The sequence below is a fragment of the Trichosurus vulpecula genome, chromosome 3 (assembly GCF_011100635.1).
Source record: "Trichosurus vulpecula isolate mTriVul1 chromosome 3, mTriVul1.pri, whole genome shotgun sequence".
NCBI classification, from domain to species: Eukaryota; Metazoa; Chordata; class Mammalia; order Diprotodontia; family Phalangeridae; genus Trichosurus; species Trichosurus vulpecula.
Window position 1 is genome coordinate 350,119,350 of NC_050575.1, and position 12,812 is coordinate 350,132,161.

Consider the following 12,812-nt stretch of genomic DNA (forward strand, 5'->3'; position numbering starts at 1 on the left):
TAACTTAGAGATTGTTGGTCATTCCAGGTAGAGTGGTTTAATTGCTCCTTGCTTTTATCTACTTAAGCTAAATATGTCACTGTGAAGGGGTTAGCTATAGAAAATGCGAATTTTCCAGTCATACTACTCTGGATCAATAGCTCATAAGTATTCAGCCTGGATAACCTTGTCAACTTAGAGACAAAAGAGTAATTCAGGCTCTTGATCAGCTCTGTGAAAGGGCTACACTTTTTTAGTCTTTGAATACTCTACAGTGACTTATTTTTTAAGTTAAAGCACATTCTGGAGGATACCAATATTAGTTTGATTTAAAAAAAAAACAAAACACCTTCTGTCCTGTGCTGAGCTCCCTGAAGAAATACCACTTATTTCTAAATGTCTCACCCACAAAGAGTATTGGTATTTTGCTTATACCATTCAGACCGGGAAACATTGTTTTTTTAGCATACCAGCTGCCTAACCCCAAGCCTCCAAAAAAAAAAAAAAGGTGAAAGAAAAATCAGACTTCAAAAATCCTGAACCCAGAACCCTTCCAAGAAGTCTGTTTGAATAAAGAGAATATGTCAGAGGTAGAGAAGGCAGTATTAAATTAAATGTACCTTTTAGCACAAGTGGTCTGGATTGCTGGGAGAGTGGCAAGTAGCTTTGTGGTTCAGCTGGTGTATTCTTTGATGGTGAATTCAAAGGTGGTTTCAGTCACAAGGGTTGTGAGCCTGGCATCTCTGACAACCGCTGAACTCCATGTAAAAATGTGCTTGAAGGAGATTGGTGAAATGAAATTTATAGTGAAAACATTGAATCATTAGGATGGGTACAGGAATACTGCTTCTTCCAAGTTCACCAAGCAGAAACAGTTTAAATAGTTTTTATCTGTAAATCTCTATCTCTCTCTATTTCTATTTAGACTTTTTAACCTAAAGGCAAGATTTGAAACTTGGTATGCTAGGTGACAAAAAGTGAATTTCTCGGTGGAACAGCACTAGAATCCATGGAAATTAGCCCTGATCCCCATGCATGAAGAGTGAAGGAGGCCCAAGGGCAGAAGGCCTCATGAAAACAAGACATTCAGAAGAAAAGAAATTTGATATCCTCTTCCGCTTCTTTTTGTTCTTTTTTCGTAGGAGCAGGTATTTGTGCAGACAGCTCTTGAGTGTGTAGGCTGCAAGGAAGCTTGTTTGTGCTTAGCCTACTAGATGGTGAGCAGTAGTATATAAACAAGAAGGCTTTGCATGAGCATGTGTGCAAAGGCCTAGCACAGTGCCTTCTAATTTCTTGTTGAATTGAAAGGTAACCAGCTTGTACAATATGCTACTACAGTTAACAGTGTGGCATGGATCTATGATAAAGAGCTGGCCTGTGGGCCAGGAAGCTGTAGGTACAAGGCCCATGTGTAGCACTGACTTACTCTGTGGTCCTGGAAAAGTCTTGGAACTTCTCAATGCTCCAGGAGGCTTTCTGACACTAAAAGAGGCCTTAGCTGGGAGTTCCTCACCTGCAATGAAATCCCAGGTCTGGTCAACAGTGATAGCTCACAGTTAGGGCTTGATGATTTAGAAGGCATTTTCCCCAATAGCAACTCTGGGCAAATATCTTTATTACCACGTTATGAATCAAGGAAGCAGGCTGTTGAGTGACTTGTCCAGGGTCACGTAGCTGGTAGGGATCCATGCATTTACTGAGTGCTCCCCCTTTGCCTGATGATTTGAGATGCTGTGGGGGCTGCGAAGAAGTATAAAGATTTGACCCTTGCCCTCAAGGAGATTACAGTCTAGTTGACCTGTGTGTTCATACGTATTCACGGACATTTGTGTGTATACATACACACACATACATTTTTAGGTGTATATGTGGTTTTGTGTGTATGATTGCAAGTCATGGAATATGATAGTCTCCAGAGAATTAAAAATGAGTCTTAGTCACCACATCAGATGTTGACTTTCTTTGACAAAAGAAAGATTCACTGTGGATGAGGGGCGGGGGGGGGGCTCCAGCCCTGTGATGCTGACCTTCAGGCTGCTCCCCTAGAGCAAACCCTGCTGCCATATGCCAACGTCCCACTCCCTCTCTGCCTGCCCTTTGCATTGTGTTTGTACCAGGGTTATTTAGCATTGTCGGCAGGGACTTGTGTAAGGGACACTGATGGCATGCTTATCAAATCTGCAGGTGATACGAATCTGGGAGGGCTAACTTACACGCTGAATGAGAGACAGAATTTAAAAATATTGTGGCAGGCCAGACTCTTGTGCTAAATCTTAAAAGATAATTTGATAGGAACAGAAATGTCAAGTCTTAAATTTGGGTTCCAGAAAGTTAATTCCATAAATATAAGCTGAAGAAAGCATGGCTATACAGCATTTTGTCTGAAAAAGATCTAGATATTTTAGTGGGCTGCAGGTTAAGGAAGAGTCAGCGGTATGATATCACAGTGAAAAAAGATGCTGTGATTTTAGGCTATATTCATGAGCGTAGTATCTAGGAAAAATGAAGCTGGTAATGTCATGGTACTCTGTCCTGGTTAGGTCTAAACAACATTTCTATATTTCTATAGTATTTTAAGGTTTGCAAAGCATTTTATAAATATTTGTATTTTTATTATTTGTTTCATTATTTATAATTATTTTTATATAATTATTTGTATATAATATATGATAAAAGTATAATTATTTTATCCTTCCAACAGCTCTGAAAGATAGACTCATTGTTACTTCCATTTTATAGATGAGGAAACTGAGGCAGACGGGTTAAGTGACTTGCCCAGGGTCACACAGTAAGCATCTGAGATCACATTTGAACTCAGGCCATCCTGATTCCAAGCTCAACGTTCAATCTATCCGTGGTGTCACCTGGCTGGGAGCATTGTGTTCTGTTACACCAGATGGCACATTTTAGGAAAGTCAGTGATGGGCTAGAGACTATCCAAAGGAAGTAGAACAGAACAGTGGAGACCAACATCAGGCCATGTGAGAATCATTTGAAGGAGGAGGGAGAGAGGAGTGTAAAACAAGAAAATTTAAGGAGAATGTGATGGTTGTCTCTAAGTACCTGTAGGGCTTTCACTTGGTGGAGGAATTATACATATTCTTTGCTCTTGACCTGGGTGCAGTAGATAAAGTTAAATCTAATTTGTATTTAATGTAAGGAAGAAATTTCTGCCAAGTCCAGCTCTCAGAAGTGAACGGGCCCCCCTGGAGTTTGTAGTCGGTTCTAGTGTTCTACTGATCCCCAAGCAAAGGTGAATGACCAGCTGCTAGGAATGTTTGTAGGGGAGCTCTTGGTCAGGTATGTAATAAACAAAGTGAACTCTGAGGTCCCTCCTAATTTGGAGGGTCTTGGTTCTGTGTTCAGTTTAGAACCTGAATAATTGTTATGAAGAGAATAGTTTAATGGATCTGGCCTTGTGTTTGATTTTTCAGGGGGGTGGGGATGGGGTATTAGCTGTTGAAATGTTTATGACCTAGAAATGTTTTTTGACCTGATAAGTCTATTTCCTTTCATGTTGGATATAACTTATCCTTCTCTTTAAACAAATTTCAGAAGAAAGGGGTTTGAGATTTCATTTCATATTTGCCTCATAATGAATGTTATTTAATTACCTACATTACTTTTTTAAAAAGACCTCCTTTCTCTTAAGGGGATAATTGCATTACTTTTGGAAGAGCTTATGTTTTGTTTTTTAACCTGGTTTGTGTGCATTTGGAAAGTACCCTAACACAAGGGTATCTGGAAGCAGAAAATGTTGGCATCTTTCCCATTTTCCATTCTTTCTCCTGTATAGATGCCAGATTCCTTTGGGAAATCATCATTTGTAAAAGGTCATGAGCAGAATGAAGGGCATTCTTTAGTATACAGTTACTGCTAATTGGAAACTAAACATCTGTAACGATGTCAGAGTTATTTGTATTTGAAAAGAAACATTTATATACAAGAGCCCCTTGGTTAACATAAAACACACTCTAGTACAAAGTGGTCAGGGGAGTGGGGGTGGGACAGGGAAGCTTCAGACAAATGACTTTGTGCTGGGCTGAGGTTATTGTATAATTAAATAAAAGCATTTTCTTTTCTCTGTAAAAATGAAGTTGTTTCTCATGGGGCTCAAACAAACATCTCACTGCTTCTTGCCAACCAAAGACAAAGAGTTTGGCCGGACTTGGTGAAAGAAAAAATTGAAATGTGAGAAAAATACATAAACTGTTAAATACCTTGTTGATGATCCTTAAGAAATCCCTCGTGTCCCACCATGATCAGACTTCAGTGTGAGTTCTATCCCCTTCGCCGAGTGCAGAAGGAAACATAATAGCTCCGTGTAAAATTTGGATGGCCCAGCAAGCTTTGGCTTCCCCTGAACTTGTGTTAAGTGTGTCTGCCCCAAAGCTACCCCAGTCCTAAGCTAGATCAAATGCCCTTGTGTTTTTGTGAGGAGCTGACCTCTCCCTTGTATATTTTCACACGCACCACCAGCTTCCCAGGGTGAGGGACTTTCACTTAGGCTAGTGTATCTTTAGTTTTTAGTTTGTTTTTAGATTTTTTTTTTACCATGTATGTTATTGTGACTGTTTTTCTATTTTCATTCTTGTGTTGATGTGACTGTCGATGACAACATTGGGATCAAGGGAGGGGATGGGCTTATTTTAACCAACTGGCTTTTTTGCCACTCTGCCCACTTATACACCGTATGTGATGTCTAGAGTCTCCTCCGATCATCTTCAGTATACCAGTAACCAAAGGAAAGCGCAGGCTAGCACAGTGCGGGGCTCTGTAGGACCATAGACTGACAAGATGATGGATTTGGAAGCCGAAGGGATCTTAGAAATCAGTGAGCCTAGCACCCTCGTTTAATAAACAAGGAACCTGGTAGTTGGGCTGTGGAGGCCAGGAGACAGCAGGTGCCACCAGTAACTTGGAGATGTAGGCCAGCCTTTCCTACATGCTGGAGAGAACTATGGCTAACATCTAGTAGTAGGGAAAAACAGGGTTTTCCCTGCTGGTGATTCAGGAAATATTCCCTAATAATCCTGTGTCCATAAAGGTATTATTTGGGCAGCTGGGTGGCATAGTGGATAGAGTGCCAGGCCTGAAGTCAGGAAGACTCATCTTCCTGAGTTCAAATCTGGCCTCAGACATTTAGTAGCTGTGTGGCCCTGGGCAAGTCACTTCACCCTGTTTGCCTCAGTTTCCTCATCTGTAAAACGAGCTGGAGAAGGAAATAGCAAACCACTCCTGTAACTTTGCCAAGAAAGCCCCAAGTGGGGTCACAAAGAGTTGGACATGGCTACAGTGAATGAACACTTTTAAAGGGAAGGAAGAAGGTGGATAGGACCTCATCTCCATAGGGCAGCTCAGGTGTGGAGGTTCCTTCCTGTACTCCAGGGCTCAATCCAGCCTGTCTTCTCTTGTTCTTCATACCTAGCTCTCTGTCTCTCATGCCTGGGGTGTCCTCCTCCTTCACCTCTTCTTCATAGAATACCTTCCTTCAAGATGCAGCCCAAGTGCCATCTTTTACACAAAGCTTTCCATGATTCCTATGGCTGGGAGTGTCCTCACTCCTGAATTCCCTTGTATTTCACCTCCATATTACCAAGGTAACCACGTGCTTATTCTGCATATACTAATATGTGCACATGTTAAATCTTCTCCTAGAGTGTAGGGGTCTTGAGAGTGGTGATTATTTCATTTTTTATGTTTTTTTAATACCCAGCCTCTACAGCAGTGCTTGAGTCTTGTTGACTCATTGGGTATCTTTCTTTTTTGTGTCTCGTGGCATGACTTCCTTTTCCTTTGGGTTTGACTAATAAGGTTCTTATGTGGCTCTCTAATGAGAAGATTGCATGGTAGGACTAGATGGAACACTGGGCCTAGAATCAGGAAGATCTGAATTCAAATCCAGCCTCAGACATTTACTAAGTATGTGACAGTGGGCAAGTCAGTTAACTCAGCTTTGCCTCAGTTTCCTCAGCTGCAAAATAAGATAGTAACAGCACCTACCTCACAAGATTGTTATGAGGATCAAATGAGATAGTATTTGTAAAATATTGTAGCATAGTGCCTGGCACATAGTAGGTGCTATATAAATGCTTATTCCCTTCACTTCCCCTTTCCTCCAGGGTCCAGGAATGCACTGTACCTCTGGGGAGTGATCTCTGATGGGTTGATGCAGCAGAGTCAGCAAAAGCCACAGCCTTGACCATCTGAGATCACTATCTTCCTTCCCATACCTTTCAAGGACATATTTGATAAGGCTTAGAAGCCTGAGGTTCAGGTAGTAAAATTCAGGGACCAGACATTAGATCAACTTTGAAAACATCAAGCAGTAAGATCTCCTCTTCTCTGTTGTCTTTCCCAGCCTTTGCAAACCATTCTTTGAGATACCAAGGAGAGTCTGTTGGCTCCAAAATTGCCTTTTATGATTTTGTCATGGCCTTTTATTCCCCAGCCTTCCCCGTTTATGTTGCCTGGACTTGTGATACTGAATTCCTCCTTCTATTTGTGATGATTCTCTGGCACGTAATTATGGCTATGATCTCTTCAGGTTGGAGTATTCTCAAGATTCCCTTTGGCCATCTGTCTTGTCTGTTGACTTCCATTCTTTGTAAAGGTGCTGAGGTGATGCTTTTCTATAATTGTATAGTTCATTCCTTTAATAAGCATTTGTTAAGCACCTACTATGTCCCAGGATCTGAAGATGCAAAGACAAGAGGAAAAAGCAAGGATGACAAAGTAGGCTCTGCCCTCAAGGACCTTACATTCTGCTACATTCACTTTCATAGATTCCTTATTTCTGGAATTGTTGGGTGTGGGTCTACCCAGAGGCTTGCAAAATGGACAAAAGAGCCTCAAAACCCCTCTCACCCCTCTGATGCTCCAGTCCTGAACTGGATGGGTTAGATATTGTTCCCTCCTCTCTTACCTGTTGCCTAGGAAGCATATCGCCATCACTTTGCACTTTGCTCTTGGGTATATACCACATACTTTGTGATCGTGTTAAGTTAAAAAACTATAAATGACTCCCTGTTGCCTCCTGAATGGAGGTCAGGTTCTTTAGCCCTACATTCAGGCCCTTTCACTTTATCTGGCCCTTTATCTTTTGAGCTTTGTCTTCCTGACTGGTAAGCTCAATTGGCCCTCAAACCTCCCTTGTGTTTGACTGCCTCTGTGACGGCAGTCACCCCCTTTCCACTACTAGGAATACTTTCCCTGTTCTTCACTGCTCATCTGAATTCTACACCCTAATTTAAATCCTACCAGTCCTTCAAATCCCCAAACTACAAGGCCCATTCCCTTCATGAATGCTTTCCTGACCAACCCACAATGATGTCTGTCCTCTGAGCCGTGATCCATACCCATGGAGTCACACCGGTTTGGGCTGCATTTTTGACATGTCACTGTGATCTGCACTAATTGCTTTGTTGTTCTACTTTTCTCATTCGTATTTTATTCGATGACTGTTGCCTGTTCACTGTTCCTCCCTATAGTGCCTGGTGCATAGCAGCTGATTAGTTAATATTGTCTGTTGGTCGTTATTTGAGCTGCAGCTCACCTACAATGTTGAGCCGCATGAGCCGTTTGTTGATAGCCCTCCTTCTCTTGATCTCTGTTCTGTGTTTGTCACTTTGCGATGATAATGGTAGGATGCATCTTTGGATCACAGATTCAGAGCTAGAAGGACCCTGGGGCCATCAAGTGCAACCCTTTTATTTCATAGATGGGGAAGCTGAGGCTTAGAGATAGATCTTCAATGATTTGTCCTAGGTCACGTACGATGTAAATGGTGTGGTCAAGATTCAGAATCAAACCCAGCACATTTTCCAGGGCATCAAACTGCTTTAATTGAGATAATGAATACAGAGTCCTCAATGATAATCATAGATATGGAAATGACACATTCAAGTGCCAGTACTGTAGTAGGTGTGGTACCAAGTAGGAAAATAGATGCCGCCCTAGCCCTGGGCATGCCCAGCCCGATCCACATGAAGCTAAAGACACACACACACACACACACACACACACACACACACACACACACTATGGGCGTGCATTGGGTGTGGAAGTGATTGATGAATAACAGTGCATTTTCCTTGGTTTTTAGGTGTGGCCATTCTGCTGTCTACCGTTCTAGGGAAATGGCTGCCCGGGCCTTGGTCCCTTTTGTCATGATTGACCAGATCCCAAATACCATTCAGTCTCTGTTGTCTGAACTACCCAACTGCACAGACCTGTGTATCCATCAGAACCATGTTCATGGGATGCTTTTGCAAGTAAGTTATGTACCTTTGTGTGGGACAGCAACTTCACCCAAAATTAAACTCAGAGGCTTCTCAAGTAGAAAGTAGAAATGAATTTTATGACGATCCTGTGGGAAAGGGCAGTCTCTGAACCGATAGACAATCGGTAGGGAGAGGTGGCGCCCAGAGAGCGGAACTTAGCTTTATACCCTAGCACAAACAACCCCCACCCCACCACTGACCTTTTACTCTCATTGGTGGAATTCAGGCTCACAATCTAAACATGGAAATCTACTGCCCCAGATACCATTTAGCCAATGCCAATTCTTAAAAACACTTTTATCCTTATTTGGGGAGACTCGTGCTGGGGCAGGTTGCGGGGTGGGGGAGGCACATTTCAGGCTGCTCTAAGTTTCAGATTCCTACAAGTAGTAACTCGAAACTTAGGCCTAGCTGAGTATCGAAGCCCTGAGCCATGGTGAAAAGTCCCCACCCCCATTCATCCCACTCAATTCATAGAAAGGCCAAGATCCAGATTCCATGACGGGGCTTCGCCATCCCACCCACCCTTGACCCATAGTATCTTATTTCTAGAACTTGCTATGGAACAGGCTGGGCCAAAATACATCCATCTTCCTTGTTTCTCCAGTAAAATTGATGCATGATCTATCCCATTTCAGCTACTGTTGGTGACTATTTGTCCTACCAGCCTTAGTTATTCTAAGCAAGAAAGATGCCACATCTTTTATTAAACATTGGGAACAAATGAAGGAAATATTAGCATTGAAAAGTGGCAGGTTTATGTGATGCTCAGACCAGAAAGGCCAACAAAAACAGATCCTTGTTATTGGGAAATAATTCTTCTCCTTTCTATACAAAACTCTGGTATGCTTATACCTAAGATGCCATGTACCAATGTGGCTCCCATACCTCAGGAAAGACTTAACAGTATTGGCAAAAGCCCAAAGACAGGCTGTTGAGACATCCCCTTTTGTGAAGGAGGTGTTATGTGGGTATAGACTAAAAAGACTAGAACTCTGTACTGTGGTAAGAAGCTGAAAGAAGACATGACCAAAATCCATAAGAGATTTTGTAAGGGACAGAGAGGACAAATCATAGTTTGTTAGAGCTGGATGGCATCTCAAGTGAAGTATAACCCCATCATTTTATAGATTAATCTCTCTACCCAGAGGGGAAGTGATTTACATTGTCCCATGTGACAGAGCTGGATTTAGAGCCCAGGGCTCCTCATTCCTAGTCCACACTTGCCAATCACAGAATACTAGACTAATGGATGCTCTAGCAAGATAAGTTTAGGATAAAATAAGGGAACTGCGACCTTAAACACTTGTAGTTCTTGTTATCCTCAGACGATGGTAGAAATTGGAAATATAGATTCAAAAGCAGTTTAGATAAATTAATGAATGACAGATCCATACTGAGTTACTGGGGGAAAGTAGGTTGTTTGGAGTACATTCCCAGCTTTCACTATTGAGTCATCAGACCGATTACTCATCAATATTCTTATCAAAGACGAATTCTAGGTTGTAGAGGTCATCAGATAGCTTCTCTTCTGTTCTTAATGTGTGATAGGGAAGCTTCTGACTTCATGAAAAAAATCTTGTGATTGTCAAATGGGTGCATTTTCTCCTTTTTTTCTTTAGTCTCACATCAGCTAAGTCAGTCTCCTTCCCACCTCCCATGTTCTGATTACTATTTAGTGATCTGGAACATGTTTTCATATGGTATTTATGGCTTATTTTTTAATAATTTTTTTCATATAATTATTTCATTTCCTGTGACCACTTATTTACTAGAGAATGGTCTTGGGGTCATCCATTTTTGACGTCTCAGATCCTGTCAGATTACCCGTGTGTATTCATTTTTACATTTCTTTTGGCCTAGCCTCACATTTCTAATTTATTGAACTCATAACTGAACAAGTTCTCTTCTTTCCATCAGATAGACATGTTTGTAGAGCATTCCGGGTAGCTTCCTGTTAAATGTAAAACTGTGAGGATCATTCCTAGGATGAAAATTTGGCCCAAGGAATTTTCGACTTCTTATACACATCTGGGAGAGTTTACCCTGAGGCATTAAGCCATAATACACACAGATGTAAAACTCAAACTTGCATTCTCTTATTGCCCTCTCTATGGCATAAAAAATTTTTTTTGAATGTATGTCAGTCCATTTATGGTTTTTATTTACCAGTTCTAAGAGAACCAAATGGGCAGTTAATGGACTTGACATAAATTCCATTATTTTAGCCCAACCTGTGGGGTTGGGCTAAAGAGTCTTGTTGGCTGTTCACAAGGCCTTTGTATTCAACTTTACTATTCTAGTGGCTTAAACATTTCCCGTCCCCCAGTTCACTTTCTCCTGATATCTCAGTGCTATGGGTGTGTTCATAAATCGAAGGAGTTTGAGGCTTGGAAGATGACCTGTGGAAGCTGGAATGTCTTTTAGTAATATAAATAAAAATAACTTCACAGTGTAAATGCTAGAGCCTTGCTATAACATCCTCCTCCTAGTCCATGCCTCCTGTATTTTAGGTGAGTCTACTAAGGACTTCTCTCTGAGATTGCCTCTGATTTGTTGATGTTTTTGCTGTCTGGTGGTTTGGTTTTTTTTTTTTTTTGTCATATCTGACTCTTTGTGACCCCATATGGGGTTTCCTTGGCAAAGATGCTAGAGTGGTTTACCATTTCCTTCCCCAGCTTATTTTATAGATGTGGAAACTGAAGCAAATGAGATTTATACTGTCCTTATCTTGTGTATACATAGTGATTTGATTTGCACATAGTCTCCCCCATTAGATTGTGAGCTTCTTGAGGGCAGGGACTGCTTTCACCTGTTTTGCGTATTCCCAGCAAAAATGCCTGCCACATAGTAAGCACTGAAGGAATGCTTGTTGACTTGTTCTGTGCTATAACATGATCCTTCTGGCACTTCTGGTAATGAATTTTCCCGGGGCGAGATCTGAGATGAACCCGTATTTGACAGAATTATATTTTACCCTTGGATAGGTTATGGTGGTAGTCCAGTGTGAAGTTTTTTCTCCTATGAATTTTAAGCATTTCCATTTCTTCTTACTCCATTAGCTCTTCTTTCCTGTTCTCTCCCTGATTTTTCAGTGAGGACATCGAGGGAGAGAAGGGAAGCAACACAAGTCACTCTTGTGACTCTTCTACCTCTTTTAGGGAGAAAAGGATTTCTTTAGTGCTGATTACAGAGAGGACTTCGAAACTATAAAATACAGATTATAGGATGGGAATGAAATGATAGCACAGATCCTAGCGAAGATCAGCCATGAGGACATACTGGATGAGGGCCCCTTCTGCTGAGCTGGGATATGTACTTATGTACATGAATACACACATACACTGTACTAGCTATGGACTTGGAAGGTGGAGGAGGACTAAAAGTCCGGTGTAGTCACAGGGAGTAGGGGCCAACTCTTTAAGTATTTAATCCCTTGAATGAAGGAGTCTCTCTGCCTAGTTACCCAGCAGGAATCATGGGTACCTGTTTGTTATTCAGAATTCTGCCAACATTTTGAAAACAGTCAACAGCACTGAGGCATCATAGTTTATAAATCTCTCTGTGTTACACATGAATGAATGCCCATGATTTGATAAATGGGAAATACAAATGTAAAAACACCTTGAAAAGTTAAAAATAACTGAATACATATGAGATAATTATTTCTATCATATTATTTTTATTTCCATAAATACTAATCTAGTGCCTCCTCATGGCATGAAGGTGACCTTGCGTTCTTAAAGGGCTATGCAGAAGCACATAAGCTCTGACAGACTCTTTCACACTAGAGAAGCTTCCAGTTTGGAAATTACTGTTTTTAGTTTAGTTTAAGGGCACTAATATGCTAAAATGGATTGGGAGGGAATCTTGATGATGAAGAGCCTTGAATTCATGTCATATGAGGGACAGTTGAAGAACTGGACATATTTCACTTAGAAAAGACAAAACTCAGGAGTACATGATGTCCAGTGTTCAAAAATGGAATTATTTTAAGAGGTGGTAGATTCACCTTTGTTGTAAGTTTTCAAACAGAGGTTCAATATACACCTGTCATATACATAACAATGGATATTCCTGTTGTTTGGACTAAATTATTACCGAGGTCCCTTCCATTGCCAAAATTCTGTAATTCTGTAAATGCCTATCGTCCAGACTATGATACGCAGCTGGCTGGTTAGTGTCTGTGTGTGTGTGTGTGTGTGTGAGTGTGTGTGTGTGCATATGTGTGTATACATACATACACATATGTACTTAATATACATATATGTAATACACATATATACATGTGTGTATGTGTGTGTATCTTGGTCAGATGGTGAGTATGTATAGTGAATGATCTGGCCTCAGAATTCAGGAAGAGAAAGACAAGCCAGATTGCCTTTGGAAAATTGTGCAGTATTTCACCTTGAGACAGAGGCCTGTCTTTTAACCACAATACTCCCATCATGATGTTTTATTATCATGAATTATGGAATATCATAGTATCATGTTCCTCCTACCTCCACTCTTCTCCAGGCTAAACATCCTTAGTTCTTGCATCCTCATATG

At 41.1% G+C, this 12,812-nt stretch overlaps 1 protein-coding gene across 1 annotated transcript in view; it reads left to right on the forward strand.

The window, feature by feature from the left end:
* The window catches only part of THADA (THADA armadillo repeat containing), a 445,161-nt gene that overhangs the window by 240,249 nt on the left and 192,100 nt on the right, over positions 1-12,812 (forward strand). Inside the window, exon 29 of the mRNA XM_036750973.1 lies at positions 8,084-8,252. Coding sequence (XP_036606868.1) covers positions 8,084-8,252 — 169 coding nt within the window. The remainder of the gene's footprint in view (positions 1-8,083; positions 8,253-12,812) is intronic.